General features: G+C 46.8%; 1 protein-coding gene across 5 annotated transcripts in view; it reads right to left on the bottom strand.

Annotated features, from left to right (window-relative positions):
• Nucleotides 1-5,924: 5,924 nt before the first annotated feature.
• BEND7 (BEN domain containing 7) overlaps nt 5,925-19,704 on the bottom strand; it is a 47,501-nt gene continuing 33,721 nt past the window's right edge. For 3 of the 5 annotated variants that reach the window (XM_075081558.1, XM_075081561.1, XM_075081560.1), the window contains 2 exons: nt 12,660-12,710; nt 5,925-7,870 (listed from right to left, as the gene is read on the bottom strand). In XM_075081558.1, coding sequence (XP_074937659.1) covers nt 7,809-7,870; nt 12,660-12,710 — 113 coding nt within the window. In that variant the 3' untranslated portion in view covers nt 5,925-7,808. The remainder of the gene's footprint in view (nt 7,871-12,659; nt 12,711-19,704) is intronic. The other 2 variants (XM_075081559.1, XM_075081562.1) reach the window with 1 other exon arrangement.

The raw sequence follows: 19,704 nt of genomic DNA, 5'->3' as shown, positions 1-19,704 counted from the left end.
GCATGCAGGAGAGAGGTGGGTGCCCCTGAAGTGGATGAGGTAGCAGATCTGCAGGTCTCCATCTTCCTCAAGCAGCTCTGTCTCTCCCCCAGGGCTGGAGTTAACCCGGCACCGCTGAGCAGTAAAGCTGCAGGCTGAGACTTCTGCAACGTCCTTCTTGAAGTGGAATTCCTCTGTAGCTGGAGCCTTCATGCTCCCTCAGTTGAGCTGGTTTGATTTTCTGCCTAGCACGAGGAGTGCAATGGTTTGATTCAGAGCAGGAAGGGTGTAAGCCTTGGCCATGAACCTGGGCTTCCCACCTGCACAGTAACAAGTGGAGTTACCAGAAGCTCTCTGAAAGCAATCCCCAGCTATAAGAGTCTTTATTCTGGAGAAAACATCCACGTCTATTCATTAAGGTGAATGGTAGCTTGCACAGAAAACCTGGCAGCCTGGGATGAGGTCTGTGGCTGCGGCTTCCCTGGGTTGGCAGTATCTTCTGCTCCTGCCTGCAGCTCCTCTGGAGGAGAGGGGTGTTATGGGCAGGGTAAGCAGAAGGCGTCCATCATCCCCGCCGCAGGTCCATCACACCTGCAGGTGCAGCTTCAGCCTGGGCTCTTCCCTGCCAGCCTGAAGGGGCATCCCCTCTGCTGTGGGGAGGGATGGGGCAAGGGAGAACGTCACCGCAGAGCAGGAGGCAGAAATAAAAACCAAGCGAGAGGTGAGACAGCCTGGGCAAGGAGGAGGTCCTCACTGCCTGGGCCTGGCCGTGGGGCTGGATGAAGGCTCCAGGGACGCCACCCCACTGGGATGGGTGCTGGAGGCCTGCATGTGGGTGACCTGCAGGAGTCTCTGCTGCTCTAAGGCTTACCCAAGGGGATATTAAATGAGAGATGGGGGATGATCCATCACGCTCAGCGGAGGGCAGCAAAGGAACCACGTGGAAGCTCGTTGCTGTAATAAATGATAAATGCAAAATCCATGTTAATGCACTGGGGTTTGGCACACTTTATGCTCTCCAGGTGATGAAGCCGGGAAGGTGATGCCCTTACGGGCAGAGGAGCCAGGGAGTGGAGGAAGTCTCGCAGCAGCACCCAAAAGTCCATCTCCATGGGATGCAGCACATCCTCTGCTGTGTCCTGGCTCCTCTCCCTGGGGACCGGCGGGTAAATTTTATGCCAGCAAATGGTGCTTGTAACCTTGAGGCAAACCCTGTTTCCCCCCAGGGCATCCAGCCCAGCCTGGCCCTTGTCTCTCTCTCCCCATGGCATCAGCTCTGTAAGGGCAGGGTGGATAGCGGGGCGGGAAGTGGATACCCTGATACCCTGCTAGTGCTGCCGGCATCAGGCAAGGCAACATGCACTCCAGGGAGGTGGAGGTCTGTGGGCTTTGGGGCCCAAGCTGTCACCAGGAAAAAAAAAAAAAAAACCCAAAAAACAACAAGAATAAAACCAAGGGCGGATGGTATCACCATTCTCGCCAGCCAAAAAGCGGGTCGGATGCTGCGGGCAGGACCCGCCACCACCACACCGCAGCGGCAGGAGGCAGCGACGCGACAGTGGGGAGAGCTGGGATCTGAGCGCACACAGAGGAGCTCAGGGAAAGGGGAACCGGGGGGGTGGAGGTCCAGCTAAAAGCAGAGCAGTTTACACACGTCCCCTGTGCCATAATGAATGGAGACATGAGATACAGTCAGTGAATCCTGAAATCTCTCGGGATTAAATGATTACATTAATCTTTGCTTTCTCTAAGCCGAGTAACAGTAATAGCCACATGCTGGTTCCAGTCCAGATCCCTCTGTGTTAACTTCACGGTTATTCACCAGGGGGTTGGCATGGGCTTACAGCATCCCAACACGCAAATGTCCCCCTTGTCCCCCTCCAGCCCATGCTCACTTTCACCTGGTGCTTCCATGGCGGTGCCAGGCATGGGGCGAAAGCGGCGCAGGGGTGCCGTGAGGTGGGATCGTTGCTGTCAGGTTTTTTGGAAATCTCCCAGACTGATTTCATTTGCCAGAGCATGGGATCCCCTCCCAGTGTGCACATGCTGTCCATATGATGGACTGTTGAACCATCTTGGGGCCAGGAAGGTCCTCGAGGCCACCTGAGTGTCAGTGGATGGCAAAGCTACATGGGTTGGCCTTTTCCATCCACGCTGACCTGTCCAGGCATCACCTGGAGATGACGTTTCTCCCAGGGGCGCTGGTGACAGACATGACCAGAGGACATCCCTGGCCATGGTGGTGGTTGCCACCTCAAGTTGGCCCCACAGCCAGGCTCTAGTAGGAGCCACCAGACACCATGGTCCTCCGATCTGTGATGGCTCTTGCTGGGCAGAGGTAGACGAAGGTCTTCACCCCATGCCAGCTAGTAGCTCTGGGGCAACCACGGTGGTGCGAATGCTTTAATGCAAATTTACACTGGGAGCTGCACGGGACAGCAGACATCAGTGGACCATTCATCTTCCCAGACCTTCAGGAAGGATTATGGACCACTTTGGCAACTTTTGGGCCCAGGGCCCAGCTAATGGCATGCTACCCACCACACCAACTCGTAATCCTTGACAAAGCTCCTTCCAAAGGGTCTCACAGCGCAAGGGTGATCCAAAGCAGCTCCTTCTTGGTCTTGGCCCAACATTTCCACCCATGGGGCCTCGCTCACCCCTTGCAGCCACTCTTGATGGCCAAATTTGCTCTCCAAGTGATGTGCTTCTTATTTGGCAGTTACCTTCCTTGTTCTTCTGCCATGAGGCCTTCCAGGGCTGGAGGGCCACAAAGTCAGCTCAAGGTGGGCTTGGAAACCGTGTGAGGACTCCTGAGAGCAGTTTTGGGGCAAAACAGCTCATCTGGAGGAAGCTGCTGGAAAGCTCGGACAGACGTTTCATGGGGTGAACCCAGTGCCTGCATCCGCCTGAGGGAGCAAGAGGAGCAAAGGGGAGAATGTGGGTCGTGAAACATAGCCCCTTCTCCTCTTACCACCATCCCTCTGGTCAACAATTACTTGCAATTACAAGCCAGAGTTATGTCTTCATTCCTAATTAGCTGCCTCACTCATCCTGATTCCTCTGTATCGCTGAGGATCTGCGTGGAGGAAGGAGCCAGTGCAGAAACACAAGGGGTGTGCCTCCCCAATTTCCAAATTCCCCAAGTATTAGCTATTTTCTGCCCCTGTTAGCAGTTGAGCGTAACAACATATGCATGGAAGGGAGGGGAAAAAGCTGATGGAATGGTTTCTTTTTTTTTTTAAAGCCCAGAATCAATGTTTACACACCGGAGTTAAATTATTTATACACATAATGTTATAGTTTCACATTGGTGGCTTTTATTAGCATTTGGCGGATGACAAATCATACCTGCCCTACTTGTACAAACCCCTCTTGCACCTCTCTGCAATGACAGCGTGGTGGGAAGGGGTGAAGGTGCTTGCCCCAGCCCAGCCGGGGGGAGGCTTGAGCAGTGGGAGAGCCAGTGCAGGGAGAAGCGATGTCTTGGCACCTCCTACAAGGCATTTTGCTACTTTAGATTTGGGGACAACATGCATAAGGGGGTTATTTTTGAAAAGTTTTGCAAAATCCTGGCTACATCTGGCTCTGTAGGAAGGTGTGGCCCCGTGGGTTTTTCATAGGACTGTGCCCTCTCCCTTCCCCAGCGAAGGAGAGACACACTTCCCAGCGAGGCATCACGACCTCAGCAGAGGCTAGGTTTTCAGGGGGACAAGGTTTCTTTCCAGTTAGGGTGGCCACATCAGGACCACCAATCCCTAAACCACTCCAGCGTGAGGGGGTGTGTTTCCCCCGAAAGACTCAGCCAGCGGTTTCTAAACCAACGTGTCACAGGCACTTGAGATGACTTTCTTCTTGTCTCGCAATTAATGCATTTTTTATAAAGCCCAGGCTCCAGTTTCCTTTCATGTTACCAGGAGGATATCCTTTTTCCTCTTAAGCTTCAGAAGGATTTTTTTCACCCAAAGTATTAATCTCTAGCGTCCTGTACACAGGACAGAGGGACACACTGGCGGAACGGCCCAGTGAGGATGCTGGAGCTCGGCTGGAGCCCACGCGCGGGTGCTGGCAATGGCACTTGCTCCATCCAAAAATGGTTTCAACAGGCAAAATGGTAACCGTGCAGCAGTACTTGCTGGTGGCTTTGCAGCACAGATGAGATTTAGTGCCTTGCAGATGCCAGTGAGCAGCATTTCTTGCTCCTAAACATATCCTAAAGATGGGCATGCAATTTAAAGTTACAAATAACGGCGTATTAACCTGCCCCGTTTAAAAAAAAATCAAGCCAAATAAAGCCACAGGGGGATGTGTTGCAGGGCAGAGCAGGTTAGTGAAAACACTTGTTGATGGTTTTGTTCCACCAAGCTGGAGGATCACTAATTTTGTGAATGATGAATTGCATTCAGGTCTGAGGCCAATTTGTGGGCACATGGAGGGCACAGGCAAAACAAATCACTGTTGACCTTGACAGCCTTGAGGAGTGGGCCCACGTGAACTTCATGCAGTTCAGCAAGGCCAAGGGCAGGGTCCTGCGTCTGGGTCGGGGCAGTCCCAGTATCGGTGCAGGCTGGGGGATGAAGGGATTGAGAGCAGCCCCACTGAGAAGGACTTGGGGGCACTGGCAGGTGAAAAGCTGGACATGTGTGCATGAGCCAGCAATGTGCCCGCGCAGCCCAGAAGGCCGGAATGTATCCTGGGCTGCATCCCCAGCAGCGTGGGCAGCGGGGTGAGGGAGGTGATCCTGCCCCTCTGCTCCGCTCTGGTGAGACCCCACCTGCAGCGCTGCATCCCCTGGAGCCCTCAGCACAGGAGAGACATGGACCTGTTGGAGCGGGGCCAGAGAAGGGCCACAAAAATGATCCGAGGGCTGGAGCACCTCTGCTGCGAGGACAGGCTGGGAGAGTTGGGGTTGTTCAGCCTGGAGAAGAGAAGGCTGCGGGGAGACCTTACTGCAGCCTTTCAGTACTTAAAGGAGCTTATAAGAAAGACAGAGAGGAGTTTTTACCAGGGCCTGTAGTGACAGGACAAGGTGGGAATGGTTTTAAATCGAAAGAGGGTAGGTTTAGACTGAACTTAAGGAAGACTTTTTTTTACTATGAGGTCAGTGAGAGACTGGCACAGGCTGCCCAGAGAAGCTGTGGATGCCCCATCCCTGGAAGTGTTCAAGGCCAGGTTGGACGGGGCTCTGAGCAACCTGATCCAGTGGAAGGTGTCCCTGCCCGTGGCAGCGGGGTTGGACGAGATAAGCTTTAACAGTCCCTTCCAACCCATACCCTTCTGTGATCGGTGATTTAGTTGCTCTTGCAATACTCGCCACTGGAGAGGGACTGTGCTGACTCACACCGTGTCACACGGATGCAGGACATGCACCAGGCTTCAGCCAATCTGTGCAGCCACTGAAGCGTAAAGGAAACTCTCGCTAGACTTTTTACCAGCAATTTATCCCTAGTGCTCCTTATATAAAGCAGAAAAGGTGTGGCAAGCTGCTCTTTCACTTCACTGGCTCCCTGTAATTGATGGAAGATTACCAGGAACAGGTTTTCACAGGAAATATTTTCTAAAGCTAAACAACATTTGATGAGGGTGTGATAATAAATTACCAAGCGTATATCTTTGCAGCTACTCCAAATTGTGAGTATTGGTTTGTCCTTCCTATGTGTTGTTTCCATAGAAGCAGAGCTTAACCTTTTAAGTGCAGATTATAAAGGTACCTAATTCAATTAGAATTAGACTTCAAGCATATCAGCACTTAATACTCAAGAGTTATTATGCGATTGGATATAGACGTTGTTATGATTGGCAGGCAGCACGGCTTCCACCGGAGCCAGCTGGAAATAGTATTGTGGTGGTAACTTTTAGGGTTTTCTGTACATCTCCCTGTGTAGTCCACTAATTGCTAGCTAATTCCTCTGAAATATGGGAATCCAGCACAGAACACAGGAATGCACGTGCAATTAAAGTTATTTATTGTAGGTTTTCTTTTCTGGACTGACAAAGAGGGTTTCCCAGAGATCGATAACACGACACAATGTTATACACCATTTCACAACTAGTCCCTTGTTGCTTTATTAAGAACATAGTAATTTAAAAATATCTAAATATTTACATATTAATAAAACATATATACAGAAGATTGAGACATTTTTACCTAAATATGGAATGATTTTTTTTCTTCTCTCTAATAAACCCTATAAAAAGATTTCTGAAGAAAGTCTGAACAGTAGTCACAGTAAGTAAACACAAATGCAATCTTCCAAATTTACAAAATGCTGATTCCTTTGCTGAAGAGTTCCGATATGGACACGATGGACCGGTGCCCCCTGCCCAGTGCAGGCACCTTCAAGCCACGAAGGAAGGAAAGACTCAAATTTTAAGGTTTGCAGTGCACATTCGATCTATTCCACAGTTTCAGAGAGAACACGGTCATTCCTAAAAGTCCACAGCAGGTGGCTGGGAAAGGGCTGGGAGCCTGGTTTCTCAGGTGCCGAGAGAACAAAGAGCTCCCTTTTGGCTTTGGCCTCATTGTGGGCATTCAGCGACGCCTGAGAAAACAGGCTTTGGGATTGTTAAAAAAAGAGATTAAGTATTTTGAAAACCACCCCACTCTGTAATAGCACTTCTGTTGAGACACTCAAAGGCCAAATAGTTTCCAAAGAAAAAAAGATGCACCTAAAATATACGCAGGGAAAGGAAACACAATGGTAAAGGCTCTAGCAAGCTCTCCCTCCAATTGCAGGAAACAGGCTCAAACTGCCTGGTGATCGATAGATGTTGCAGTTAAGACCTTCTAGACTTTTTCCCGACATTTTTAAAGTGAATTTAGTGCTGATGAAAGGTGCAGAAGCAAAGGTTTGCATGGACCGCGTACGATTTTACCTTAGCCCTGACCTGAAAGGACCGACCCTTTCAATGTCTAAGAGGGTAGTGCAATTTCTTGATCGATTCACTCATCTTAACTGCTGAGATACCAATAGAGTGCCAGTCAAAAGGTGCCTTTTTTTTCCCTTAAAAATAGGTGAATATTGTCGCCAAGGGCAGCGGATGAAAAATCACAGTGTGCAGACCCTCTTCCTGGAAATCGGCAAACTAAGACGTTTTGAGATGGAGGCGGTAGGGCGAGCTCGGTGGGGAAACGAGGGGAGAATGATCATTTCCAGTGATCTGCATGGCAAAGATGCTCAAGAGCCACCCCACTCGGACCATGAAGGGGACATGGTTTGAGGAATAGCTTCTCCTTGCTATGATTAGGAACCTGGGCACTGCTGGGAGGAATCCTGTTTTGTTTCCTGCTAAATCCAGCCAGGACTTTTTAATCACAGCTGCGTACGACTGGTCATTGATACCACAGCAGCCAGGAAAGGAAACGTGGGTCTGCAGAAGCAAAGAGCTCCAACAAGTCAAATGCTCATCCAGTCCCTGGGGCTCGTGATGGGGAGAGATGCCAACCTTGCTCCCAGGGACAGGAAGAGTCACCCAACTGTGTATTCGCCTCTGCCTGGCTTAAGCTGAAACAGTACTGGCAAGCACACAATCACGTGGAAAAACAGAGTCATGGAGGAAAAACAAAGGCAAGAGAATGTCTTCCGAGTGGATACCCCGCTAATTAAATAATGCATTGGGTACGGAGGGAAATCATCGTGAAGCAATCTGGCGGTTTCGTTATTTGAGGTTACACAGAAAATGCATGAAACAACACAAACTCGAAGGGACAACGGTATGGATGTCCACGTCTTGTGGTATGCTGAGGTTCTCGCGCCGACCTTGCGGGAACATTATTCGAAGGAGAGGATGTTTCTATCCACTAAGGACGCTGACGCAGGATGTGAAATTCAAGCTGAAAAATCTGGGTTTGCATCTATCACATGGTCTGTCGTGGTGTCAAAAAGGTTACCTGAAGGAAGAGTTTGAAGAAATCAGTTAAAAAAATATAAAAATTTAAGAAATCAGTAATTTGAAAAAAAATTAATATGATGGTAATTGCATATTTCAGTTCTAACTTTAATTTGTGATGGGGCTGAAGTGCTGGTGTGTACACAGGAAGCGGCCGCTGAATTCCATTTAGAGTAGAGCTCAGTCGGCTAAAGAAAAGCAAAGTAAATAAATATTTTTGAATACAGAATTTGTCAGCCACGTTTTTCACGCAACATACAGTGCACCCCTCTTCAGACGTAAAGTGCTGCATTGGGCCTGGGCACAAGCTGCTCTGCGACGCTGCCCCCTTTGAAGTTACGGTTCTGAAGAAGTGAAAAAAGCACCACAAGAATTTTAAACCTAGAATAGGTACTTTGGGATCTTCTTTGGGAAAAAAACACCCACCACTCCACAGCAGTCTAAATGCATATGGGAGAATATATATACACACACATAAAGAAAGGTGCGGAGTATGATTATATCCCATCTTTTTTAAAGCACTTTAAGAATGTGCTTTTTCTAAACAGAACAATGAAAGACGGACAGAAGAATTACAACGAGAGCGCTAAGAACACAGGGCAAACAGGAGACAGACATCAATCAGCCTGAGAGGCAAATACAACCCAATGAAAAGGAAGACTCACACAATCAGGCACTGAAAGGATAAAGATTTATATTACAATAAAGGATTTATATTTAAGGTTTCGAAAAGGTGTTTTTTTTTTCTTTTTAAAGTTTCGTTTTCTTGATATTGTATTTCAAGAGAAAAGGAGACAACCTATAAGGAATTGGATTGTTGCTGTTTTCTTATCATCTTGTTTCTTTACCGAGGGATTGCTCTCATCTTTTCACAAAGCTGCATCACCCCTGGACCTGAGGATTGGGATGTCAGTGTTTCGGCTTCTTTTAGGGATATCAAAATTCTTTCTCATCTTGAAATTAACCCCAGTGTGGAGAAACTATACAAACTCTCAGCATGGCTGTGGTCCAAAGCACAGGCAGAAGGAAGGCTCTCTCATGGTCCTGGGTTGCATTTATCTCTCAAATGCAATGTTCAAGATGAGGATTCAATGAAAGGGTGCTGCAGCTGGCTTCCATTTGTCCCCATGCAGAACGTACGGGGTATGCCTTCCTTTTGGGTTTTTTTAAAGCACGAAATCCAGATGCTTTGTGTAAACTGCAGACCAAAATAAGGTGAGCCTTTTCGCCATACCAACTTATATAGAATGACTCTAAAAGCTGCCACATCTTCACCCTGATAAGGATCTACCTCATACCTTCCAGGTTCCTGTATCACTGAGAAACTAATCAGTCTTTCCACTTAGTCCACGGTAATTACCCGCCGGAGCTGCTGGTCTGTCTCAGCTCAGGTCTGGACACAGCCTTCAGCTTTTGGTAGATGCAGAAGCTGGAAGACCTGAGCTTTGATAACATTTTTGACAGACAATTCTGCTAGTATTTTCCTGAGATGTATCTGTCAATGCACCAAAGTTCCCAGCAAGTTTAACTGCTACAGTTCTTCCAATTTACTTTAAAAACCCTTCAATCAACAGCTTTTAAAGCAAAGGCCCTCTTAGTGCTAAGGGTGATTTTAAAATGGGAGCATGATTTCTGCTCAGAAGTGCTAAAATGTAATTGGGCAAAAATGTCTCCGTGACTTTTATGAGGAGGTACCAGCTCCATTTTTTTTAACATGGCTTTTGAGTTCCAAAAGAGGGTTTTGAAAACAAAACACCCCCTGCTCTCCCCGAAGTCCAGGACTTTGCTGATTGTGGGTGCAGAGGGAAGCAGGTTCAAACCCAGCTGTAGGCACCTGTACCAATTAACTGCACTCACAGCCCAGCCCTGCCGGCACCAAAGCAGAGACACCTCCAAACACGACCTTAGCTGATCTGACCTCTCTGGAAGCAGCCCTGTTCCCACCAACGACGAAGAGAGCCGACAGCACCCACACTTCTGACTGAGGTGTCTCAAAGGAAGTGTCAGCCATAGGCTGTGATCCAAAAATGCATAGGTTGAGGCATTTCAGCATCGAGAGTCGTATGTACCCAGATCTTGTTCATAACATTGCCAGCATCACAGGCAGGACTGACTGAGCAGAAAAGGCAGATTAAGGGCATCTGAGTTTTCCCCTTTTTTTTGCACCAACACTTACCATTGATTCAAATCATTCACCCTGTGTGCTTTTGATTCACAAGTCTGTTCAATTCTTGAAGACCAGGAGAGCAAATAGCTTCCATAAATGGCTTGTGTACCCCACCTTTTGTCCCCATCCCGCCTCCTGCAAGACCCCCCTCAAGCAATTCAGTTCGGTCTGGTTTTATCCTACCAACACACCCAGCTAACCACTGATCGCAGAATCTCAGAATCATTTAGGTTGGAAAAGACCCTTAAGATTGAGTCCAACCACAAACCCAACGCTGCCAAGTCCACCACTAAACCATGTCCCTAAGGGCCACATCTACATGTCTTTTTAATACCTCCAGCGACTCCAGCCACCTCCAGCCACTTCCCTGGGCAGCCTGTTCCAATGCTTGACAACTCTTTCAGTGAAGAATTTTTTCCTAGTATCCAGTCTAAACCTCCCCTGGCGCAACTTGTAGGCCATGATTTATCTGATATTAGCTGTCATCTGCCACCGAGGCCCATTGCGCCCGGCAATGTACAAACACACAGAGAAGCTCTTCCCCAAAGATTTTTCAAGCTAAACAGAGGAGACAGCTGAATAAATCACACAAAGGCTCTCTTTAAAGAACCTGTCAGTAACACCCCTTTATAAAACCAGCTGAAGTAAGACAGGGAAAGACCTCTGTAAAAGTTATATTCCACCTCTTTTGCTACACTCCTTGATAGAAAGCATCTGTATTTTGGCTCTCTACCATAATTACTGTCATTATACTGCCTGTATATCACTTTAAATCATTTGCTTCCAGGAACAGTATGATATTACATGGATACGTACTACAAAGAGGCACTTGCACACATAATAATGGGTGTGAGTCAAATGCTTGGCTTACAGCCTGTGAACATCACCTTCCCCGCTGATGCAAACTGCAGCGTGGTTTATTTAGGTATCCTTCCACAGATAGTACGGAGAGGTACACATTGCAAAGGAAACATTTCAGCTCAAAAACTGTGCACGCATGGATGCTTGAAGGTGTAGGAGCAAGAAGACTGCAATGGTGGGCTGCTGTGGAGTGGAAAGGGAGTTGTCTTCTCTACCACACCCATCTCAGCACACTCATGTCTATTAATGACGTACGACGCAAGTAGCAACTACAGAAACTGCGCTCAAAGAAGAGCACAGCAATCCGATAACTCTGCTCCTTAACATGACTACCAGAGCAATGAAAAGATAGCACTGTGTTGCATTAGGAACCTTTATGAGGGTCCTCTTGCAGTGGAATTGCTTCCCTCCCTGATAAAAGAAATGAACAGGATGTCACTTGGAAGAGACCTTTCAAACCAGAGCTTCCTGCATCTATTATCACAACCGTACCCTGAAACACTCAGTGGCTGGCCGAGAAAGCAGCACGGCGGCTCACAGTCAGTGCGTGCTCCCAGCCCCCACTGGGTCCATGCCAGAACAAGACTACAGCTGCTTGTCCTCCCAACTGCTTCGCTGGTCCTATTCCTTAGTAACTGCACGTGCTCCGACAGCAGGATTTCAAGGGAGAGTGCTCCACGGCTGGCAGCTGCTGCTCCGGCACACAGCAGCGTGTGTGTGAAAGCTCCTTCTCCAGCTCTTACACAAGAGATATAAGGAAGCCCTTGCACATGAGACAGATGCTGCAATGGGACTAGGACTCTCCCGTCTGCCCCACAGCCTTCAGGTACCATGCCATGCCCTCAGTAACCCAGTATCAGCCCTGTCCTGTTCTTCACAGCAACAGCATCGCTGATCTCTAAGCACCCTTTGCTGTTACACCTGAGGAATATGATAAAAATGCATGACCCTATTTGTCTGCTCAAGATCTTCCCTCCTTTTAATTTGGCTCTGGGGATAACAACCAGCGCTGTGGTAAAAGTCCAGGGAGATGACTCTGTAGCACAGGGAAATGACCATCTCCCCGGACTCCGGCCCCGCTGGATATTCAGAGGATGGCAGCTCAGCTCCTACCATCAGGGCACCTATTGATGGTCTGACTCTTAATGAGAGGGTGCTTCAAATGTCAGTCTCAGCCTGTCCTTATTTCAGCACCATGTGCAACAGCATGCAAAAATCTTATTTCCTAGTCCACACAGCCACATAGCTAAGCTGCTGTTTAGCAACTGTCAGGCTTTCAAAGCAGGGAGGCTGCTCTTCAAGAAAAAGCAAACTGACACTTAACTAGTATATAAATACCTTTGCAATCCTTCTGTGAACCCAAGATATTATTGCTAATACCTTAGAGAGCTGAACAGATGCTACAATACAAATTATTGTGTTTGTCCCTACCAATAACTCTGCTCAGAATTAAAAAAAACTCCCAGAAATACCAGGGATGAGTGCAAGTCCCTATCTAGCACAAAAAAGGTAACTTACTGGCCTTATTAGCTTAGATGCTACCATGACCCTTCAGGTTTTATGAATATGCAACAGAGGGGGAAATTGTGAGATTCTGATGCATTTGTTTTTTAATACAGGCCATTTAAAACTTAAGATAGCTGGGACCTGTGTGCAATTACCCAGCTGCACACAGCACGCCAGGATTATTGAAACCTGCTTCTGTGCCATAAATAAACAAACACACACATTGGAAGCTGATAAAAATTTTAATGCATTTTACCTGTTTGTAGTAGAGAAATGTCCGGCTTCTCATCACAGTCAGTTGCCTCTGCTGATTACAAATATAAACAAGAAATCTCATTACTTTTACTGAATACGGGAATGCGATTAAAAAGCTACATACTGTAGAGTGATTTTGCATTTTCTATCTACTTTCCTCAGCTGCAATTTGCTATTGCTCAGTTAAAAACTCGCTGCTTGGAGGAAAAGGTCATATAATAAAAATGCAAGCTTAGAAGAGGGAGTAGGGTATTAAGAAGCAGTTGTGCCAGCAATGGGATGGAGTAACACTTGCTCTTTTTAAGGTTTTGGGACATCCAGATGATAAAAGGAGTTGTGAACATTTGATAAAATCACCTAAGAAAAGTCCCCAGTGGTCCTTGGGAGAAGAGCCTCTCACCCTCCACCCTCCGACAGCTGCCATCATCCGATGCCTATGGGGAAAGGGTGAATACCCCCATTTCTGCACCCAGGCAAGCTCATTTCGCAGGGGACAGGTTGATTAGGGCAAAATGTCTTCACAGATGCAGGTATGCACCTGGCGTAATTAAAACAGCACGTAACCACACAGGAACACAGGCAATTACAGTGTATGTAGACACACGTGCTTTCAACCCACAGCTTATGCAAGACCATTTGACTTAATTTAGCCCACGGTGAGGGAAGGCTAAAAGCCTAATTTGTTCATCTTGTATTTGCCACAGGCCAAGGGTATGCATAAAGATAGTTGATTTGGCTCAGCAGATGTGCAGTGACTTGTTACGACTGTAGTACCCTGGAGTGTGCATGTGAACCCTGAGTAAGTTATAGGCTTGTAACGGGAAAACGGTACCTAACCTACACAAGCCCTGTTCAAAATCCTATTACCTTTGTCTTTTGGCACTTCAGCATGATATTTAAGGACTTTAAAATACAATGAGATCTTTCAGAGCGCTTAAGCAAACTAGGTGGTCCTAAAGGACCAGCCCTTTACATGGTACATGGTCAGTGTGGTGGATACACATCTACTCACATCCATTCATTGCACGATATCCATAGGGATCAAATCTGACTAAGGCTACAGATGCACTGAGCAACTTACTTCAGCTCCTACTTGAAATTAAACTAACTGTCCTGGTCATCTGTATCATAGCTCTATCCATGAGAATGTTGAGGTGCTGCCTTTATGAGGATATCCTAAGAAGAACTAACCCAGATGCTGATCTACATGAGTTTCCTTCCTCCAGCAACACCTGGCTATCCATCCTTGGACCAAGAGGTTGCTCCCTCTCCCCTACGTGCAGGGATGTCAGATTAGTTTTTAGCTATATGCTCTCTACTCAATTCTGCAAAATTAACTGAACTAAAGAAAACAGAAATAGATGAAAAACCCTACAACTAAGCAGCTTTCATCCCATGGAGCGTTTAAACGGAATGCCCTGACAAGTACACGGCAGAGACCTGCAAGTGACTCTGTGCCTTGAGCCAATACCTTTTTCTGCTTTCTGTGAGAAGGTGGCACACTGAGCAGAAACAAATTAAGTGCTTCGTACAGCCTGCTGCAAAAATCTTGCATTTCAGAAGGAATGGGTGGCCCACTAAATGGGAAAAGGTCACCTAGGCTGGTTTGAATCTGGAACAAACTCTCAGCCACGGAAGGACTGGATGCACAAGGGAGGAGACAGCACGGTGAAATGAGCAGCTGGGAAACAGCCAACAGGACGTACATGGCTTAAAACATCTGGAGTGACAGCCTGAGGCCAGCTTCCAGCTATGTTATAAACTACCTGCACGAAGTGATTCTGCAGCACGGCTACTCAGCACATGAGAGATGAAGCTGTAACTGGCCCCTTGGGTAGAAGGGATCCAGGCTGTGAAAATGGAGGAAGCCAGACATGAGTGCTGGCAAGAGGCTGGGAAGTCTTCCCTCTGTCACTACCAAGGTTGGTGCCAACTAGGCTGTCCACTTGAGTCATAGGTTTTCCAGAAATCTCAGCAGTGGCTCTTGAAGTAGCTCAAGAGATGTGGTTACCTTTCTGTCTAACTGCTCTTCTTACACCTGGCTAAAACTCAAGAGGAAGGCAGGAATACAGAAAGAAACAAATGGAAGCAGGGAAGTACCTTGCTTTCAGAAGATAAGGACTTGAGTCTCCAACTTTGCAGGACCATCTTTGTTGGTAACAAAGTTACCTGGCCATTTTAATCTGGCACAAGACTGATAGATGAGGTCCAGCTTTCCCCTGATTGTTCCAGTCCTGTTCCTCATGCCAGCACAAACGTTTATACAGTCACCAAGATCAGAGTTAAAAATTAAAAAAACTAGTTAAAAACTGACAACAGTGCCACATGAATGCTTGTGCCAGTGCTGGAGAGGGAGTGGGAGCACGGCAGATGCCCGGAGAGCCTACTCACTCTTCTCAGCAGCTGCCTGAATTTGTTTTATGGAATTGGATGCATACCTGCAGCTCCAGGTGAAGTATGACACCAAGGCATGACAAACACCTCGACCTCCTAACATGGATGTAAACCACCAGCTTCTCACATGTCATTCCAAGCAGGAAGGAAGGTTTGCCTTCAACAACCACACCCAGAGACTGCCAGCCAAACTTTACTCGTCTTGAGCCAGCCTGCAAGACAAGGCAAGCAGGAACAGACCCTACTGTGGGAATTTGGAGCATCTTTTCTGTCCTTTGCTTAGATAGAGCTCAGTAGTTCCTGCAAGACGATGGTAGTAGGTGTTTCCTTAGATTCCCCCGCCCCCCCAAAAGAATTGTTTAGCTTCTGATGCACATGTTTGTCTGTTAAATGTACACCTGCTGGTTTGCTCCTTCGACAGAAGTACATGTATGCTCAGGGCTGGGAAGATGAATGCAGCAGTTACTCATTTTAATATTGCTGTCTTTATCTAAGGTACTGGCCACAGAAGCACTGTACCACATGTTGGACTTGCATCCTACATCCTTCCTGGCGCTGTGGGTATTGCTAAGCAAAAAATCAACCTGATCTCTCACTATATGTAGATATTGTATCAAAAACACAAACCGGGGAAATCAGAAGGATGAAGAGAAACAGAAAGCACAAAAACCTCATACAAAATAATAGAAGCAGCAGTTTGAACAAGGATGTGGGAGAAAAGGTGTATTTCCAGAGGACAGGTAAGCATTTTTTCTTCCTTTGTTCCCACTATTTTACACTGCAACAAGGTAATGTTAATTTTAAACAAAAATTCAAGGATGAAGCATCACAGCATGTAATTTATTTAAATTAATCATGCCTGAAAAACTTCAGCATGTTTTCTAATGTTGCCATATTTTCCTTTATGGAGCAGGGCAATCAAAAGCTTCCAGGTTACGCACAAGGAAATCACTTTGCACGAACAGCTCTTACCCTGCATACTTTGGGAGTATTACTCACACAGTATCATCCTTCCTGTCTATGCAGTGGACAGCCGCTACAGAATAATGGCTTACTGGCTCTTCAAAACATAAAAAGGGAGGAAGAACTTACTGCGAGAGATGTGTGGCCCCTGACCTGCTGCTTATTAATGGATGGAGACTTTAGTAATCAAAAGGCTTGGATGCTATGTCTGGCACAGAGGTGAAAGGAACAGCGAGTCAGTTCCTTCTGATTTTACCCGTTTTAAGATCTCTACGCTAATGGTCGACTGTCTCCCTCTGTGCTGCCACTGGCAGGGCCACCAGCCACCTACCCATATTCTCTTTTGCAGGGTGAAAAGACCACACCGTGGGAAACCCGCTGCCATAAATTACAAGGCAATTTGCATCATAATTCACGCTGCTTTAAGAGAGGAAACCTATGCACATGCCTTTTCCTTTGACTTCTTCCCTTCCAGAGCCACTTTGCATCCCATCCCAGCAGTCAAAAAGGTTCAGCTTCTCTGCTGGGAGAAGACAAATCTGGCACTATGAAGTGCCCCAGTACGCTGGTCTGTTAGCATGGAACGGGACCAGTAATCAAGGCTGAAGAATATTACCATACTCTTTAATTTTAACATCTGTTTGTAACATTAACCTTGCAGTCTCTTCTCCCCTTTGTGACAGCCAACTTGTGAAATTTTGAAAAGACTGAACAAGGCCAATAAAAATTTAATGGCAGTGACAGCTTTATTCTCAGATCTAACAAATAAAAAAAACGTACCCAAGTCTCAGATCTCAGGCAATAATCTACAAGAACTAAGAAAAAGCCAAAGCAAAATAAATAAATTAAAAAATAATATTTCCAGCTATGAAAAATATTGTCACTGATTCAGAACTTAAATGTATTTTTATTTGGCTTAGGATAAAAACCTTTCATAATCTACACGGGGGAACTATTTTCTAGAAAGCAGAATTTTAAAGTGTTTTTTTGATTAGCTTTCCAAGTAGGGAGCTTTTCTATCCCTAATTCTAGGAGATGAGCCAAACATGATAAATAAGGTTGAAGCTGGGTAGCATCTATGATCCAGTGATCATGATTTCATTTAATTTGGAAACACTCAAGAAAGCACGCCCTATAGAAAGAGGTACAAAAAGCAGATCCACCCCACTCGTTTGCTAGAATTCTCTGAAATTATTAATATCACTGAAAGCTAGAGCAGGATTTACATTATCAGACTGAAGTAATGTTTCACAGGATAAAGTGGAGAGGGCTGCTCGTGAATGCGGTGTCTTACTGCCTGGTTTGCAATGAAAAACTAATCAGTGGATGTACTAAATGGCTCAGGGGAAGGCAAGCAGGATGGAAAACCTGCCCCATCTCTCTTAAATACTTCTGTTGTTAGAATTCAGCCCAACTCAGTGGTGACTAAAAGTTGTCTTGTGGCTTCTGTAAAATAGATGGATCATCTTAAGCTTTCTACATATAAAGCCTGCATATTATGACGAACCAGAAACTGATGTAGATAAATCAATGTGATCAGGGAGCACGAAGACACACTGGCTCAGAAAGTCTCAGGTGAATTTAGCTTAACACTGGCTCAGCATTGTTCTTTGGGCACATTAGACTATACCCACAGGCTTAGGCAGAGTGTTCCAGTGATCAAGCGGAGACAAAACTAAGAGGGAATGACCTGGGAGTACGGACGTTGAGGACACTTGCTCGGAAGGGCTCAGCGTCTGCTCCGCTGGCCATATGCTCAGCTGGAAGAGTGATGAGTCCCGTGTCCCAGTGGCTGCGATTCCTGTGGTTTTCAGATTCTTAAAAGCTAAGTTTTGTGACACAGAGTCCCGGGACACCTCCCCACAGCAGACCAAACCTCCCTCCATGCCTGCCCTCCCCTCCTGTTTTGGTCTCTGTTACGCACAGCTGTAACAATTCTGGTATCGCTTCACAATGTGTAGTAAAAACGTGCACAGTTCCTACACAACCAGTTTTATATCGAGACAAAGCTGCTGAGGGCTGTGAGACTATGCTAGCGAGCATCACAACATCTTTCCCTCAGTCCTACAGACCTCCCCAGGCATCTGCTAACTGCCATTGTTGGAAACAAAACATGGGACTAGATGCATCTGTCACCTGATCAGCTCTATGTCCCTCATATCAGAAGCTCATGGTTGCAATGCACAAGTACTAACAAATCTTGTTTAAACAAGATGAAGGTGCTACTGCAACTAGCTGTCTGCTCCAGCCTCTCTGCAGCTATGTACCGTTTTGCTGTCACAAAGGCTGTGGAAACTTCTAAACTGCTCCAGTGCAAGGTCAGGTTGGGTTAGCTTAAACCGCCAGTGAAGATGGCGGCGGACGGTGAGTGCAGATGGCCGTGGTGGTGTGTTCGATCACTCCTGCGAGACTGAGAAAAGCGTGTCTGCCGCTGGTGTCATGACAGAGAGAAACTGTTGTGCCTCAGGGAATGGCCAGTAAACTAAGCAACACAAAAAAGACCTTTCCTACCAATCTAGGTACTGTGTACTTTTTTTTAGCAAATAAACCTGAGGGGCTGCTAGGTACATTGCTGCTCACTACTCATCCACATACCGGTTAACAAGGTACCTTCCCTCTGCAGGCAGAGACAGATACTGGAGCCTATCTTATTCAGTCACACTATACTCAGCTTCAGTTATTTTTCTTCATAGTCTTGGTAGTTTAGAGACAATATTCTCTGCTTAGATTCCCCCATCCTTAGAAAGGACCAGAGATGGAGGTGGCCCCATTTGAAAGGCAAAAGCTAAACGTCATTGTCATTTTAATTAATATCCTGCAGAGGCACGAAGAAAAGCAAATAAAAAAAAGCATGAAAGAAAACAAAAATCAAAACAAAATTAGGTCAATCCTCTTTCCCGAGGGATCTTCTGCAGACAGCCCAAAGGCCTCTCCACTCCCCACATCCCACACTGCACTCTTCACCTTATTGAAGCCTGGCATCCCACTGCCACCCTCCTGTCCTGGGGAGGGACAGGCAGCCTTGGAAAGGGCAGAAAGCAGTCCTGTTGTGTACAACACCAGTAACCTGACACTGTCTTTAACAAGATTATCTCATATTCCTCTCCCCTCCCTCCCCCAGTGTGCACAAGAAACCCTTTTTAAGGCTAGTGCTGGTTTGCTGCCTTACTCAGGGAAGCTTATGCTGCTGAATAATCTGCACTTCCCATCCCCCGCACGTTATTTCTGTCTCCGGGTGCTCCTCATTTTCCTCAGTCTTACGCTTTTCCCTCCTGGCATTAATAACATTGTGGACAATGATTTCAGATGCCAGTCTAAGTGTGTGTTTCAGAGACACAGCTTTGGGCAGAAGATGTTGGCTCTCTGAGACAGGGACCTGGAGAAGACTTTTCCCACAGTCTTGCTCACCCCCCCATAGCCACGGGGACCACCAGCATCCCTGGCAGAGCCATCAGGTTTCCCATTCTGTCAACCCATGGATGCTAACAGACACTTAATTGCAGTGATGGGCAGAAAGGAAGAGGGGAAAAGGCAGGCAGCTAAACACGGTAACAGTGAAGGACTGTGTTTAAGGACATTGGTACAAGTGACATGCCTCAGACAATGGTGTCAGATGCTCCGAGGAAGAGATGGGCAAGAAATAGCACCACGAGAGAGCCTTAAGAAAACACTAGGATGAGTAAGTGAAG

The sequence above is a fragment of the Phalacrocorax aristotelis genome, chromosome 1 (genome assembly GCF_949628215.1).
Source record: "Phalacrocorax aristotelis chromosome 1, bGulAri2.1, whole genome shotgun sequence".
Classification (NCBI taxonomy): Eukaryota; Metazoa; Chordata; class Aves; order Suliformes; family Phalacrocoracidae; genus Phalacrocorax; species Phalacrocorax aristotelis.
The sequence above is the reverse complement of the archived record's forward strand: the minus strand, read 5'-3'. Positions and strand labels throughout refer to the sequence as shown.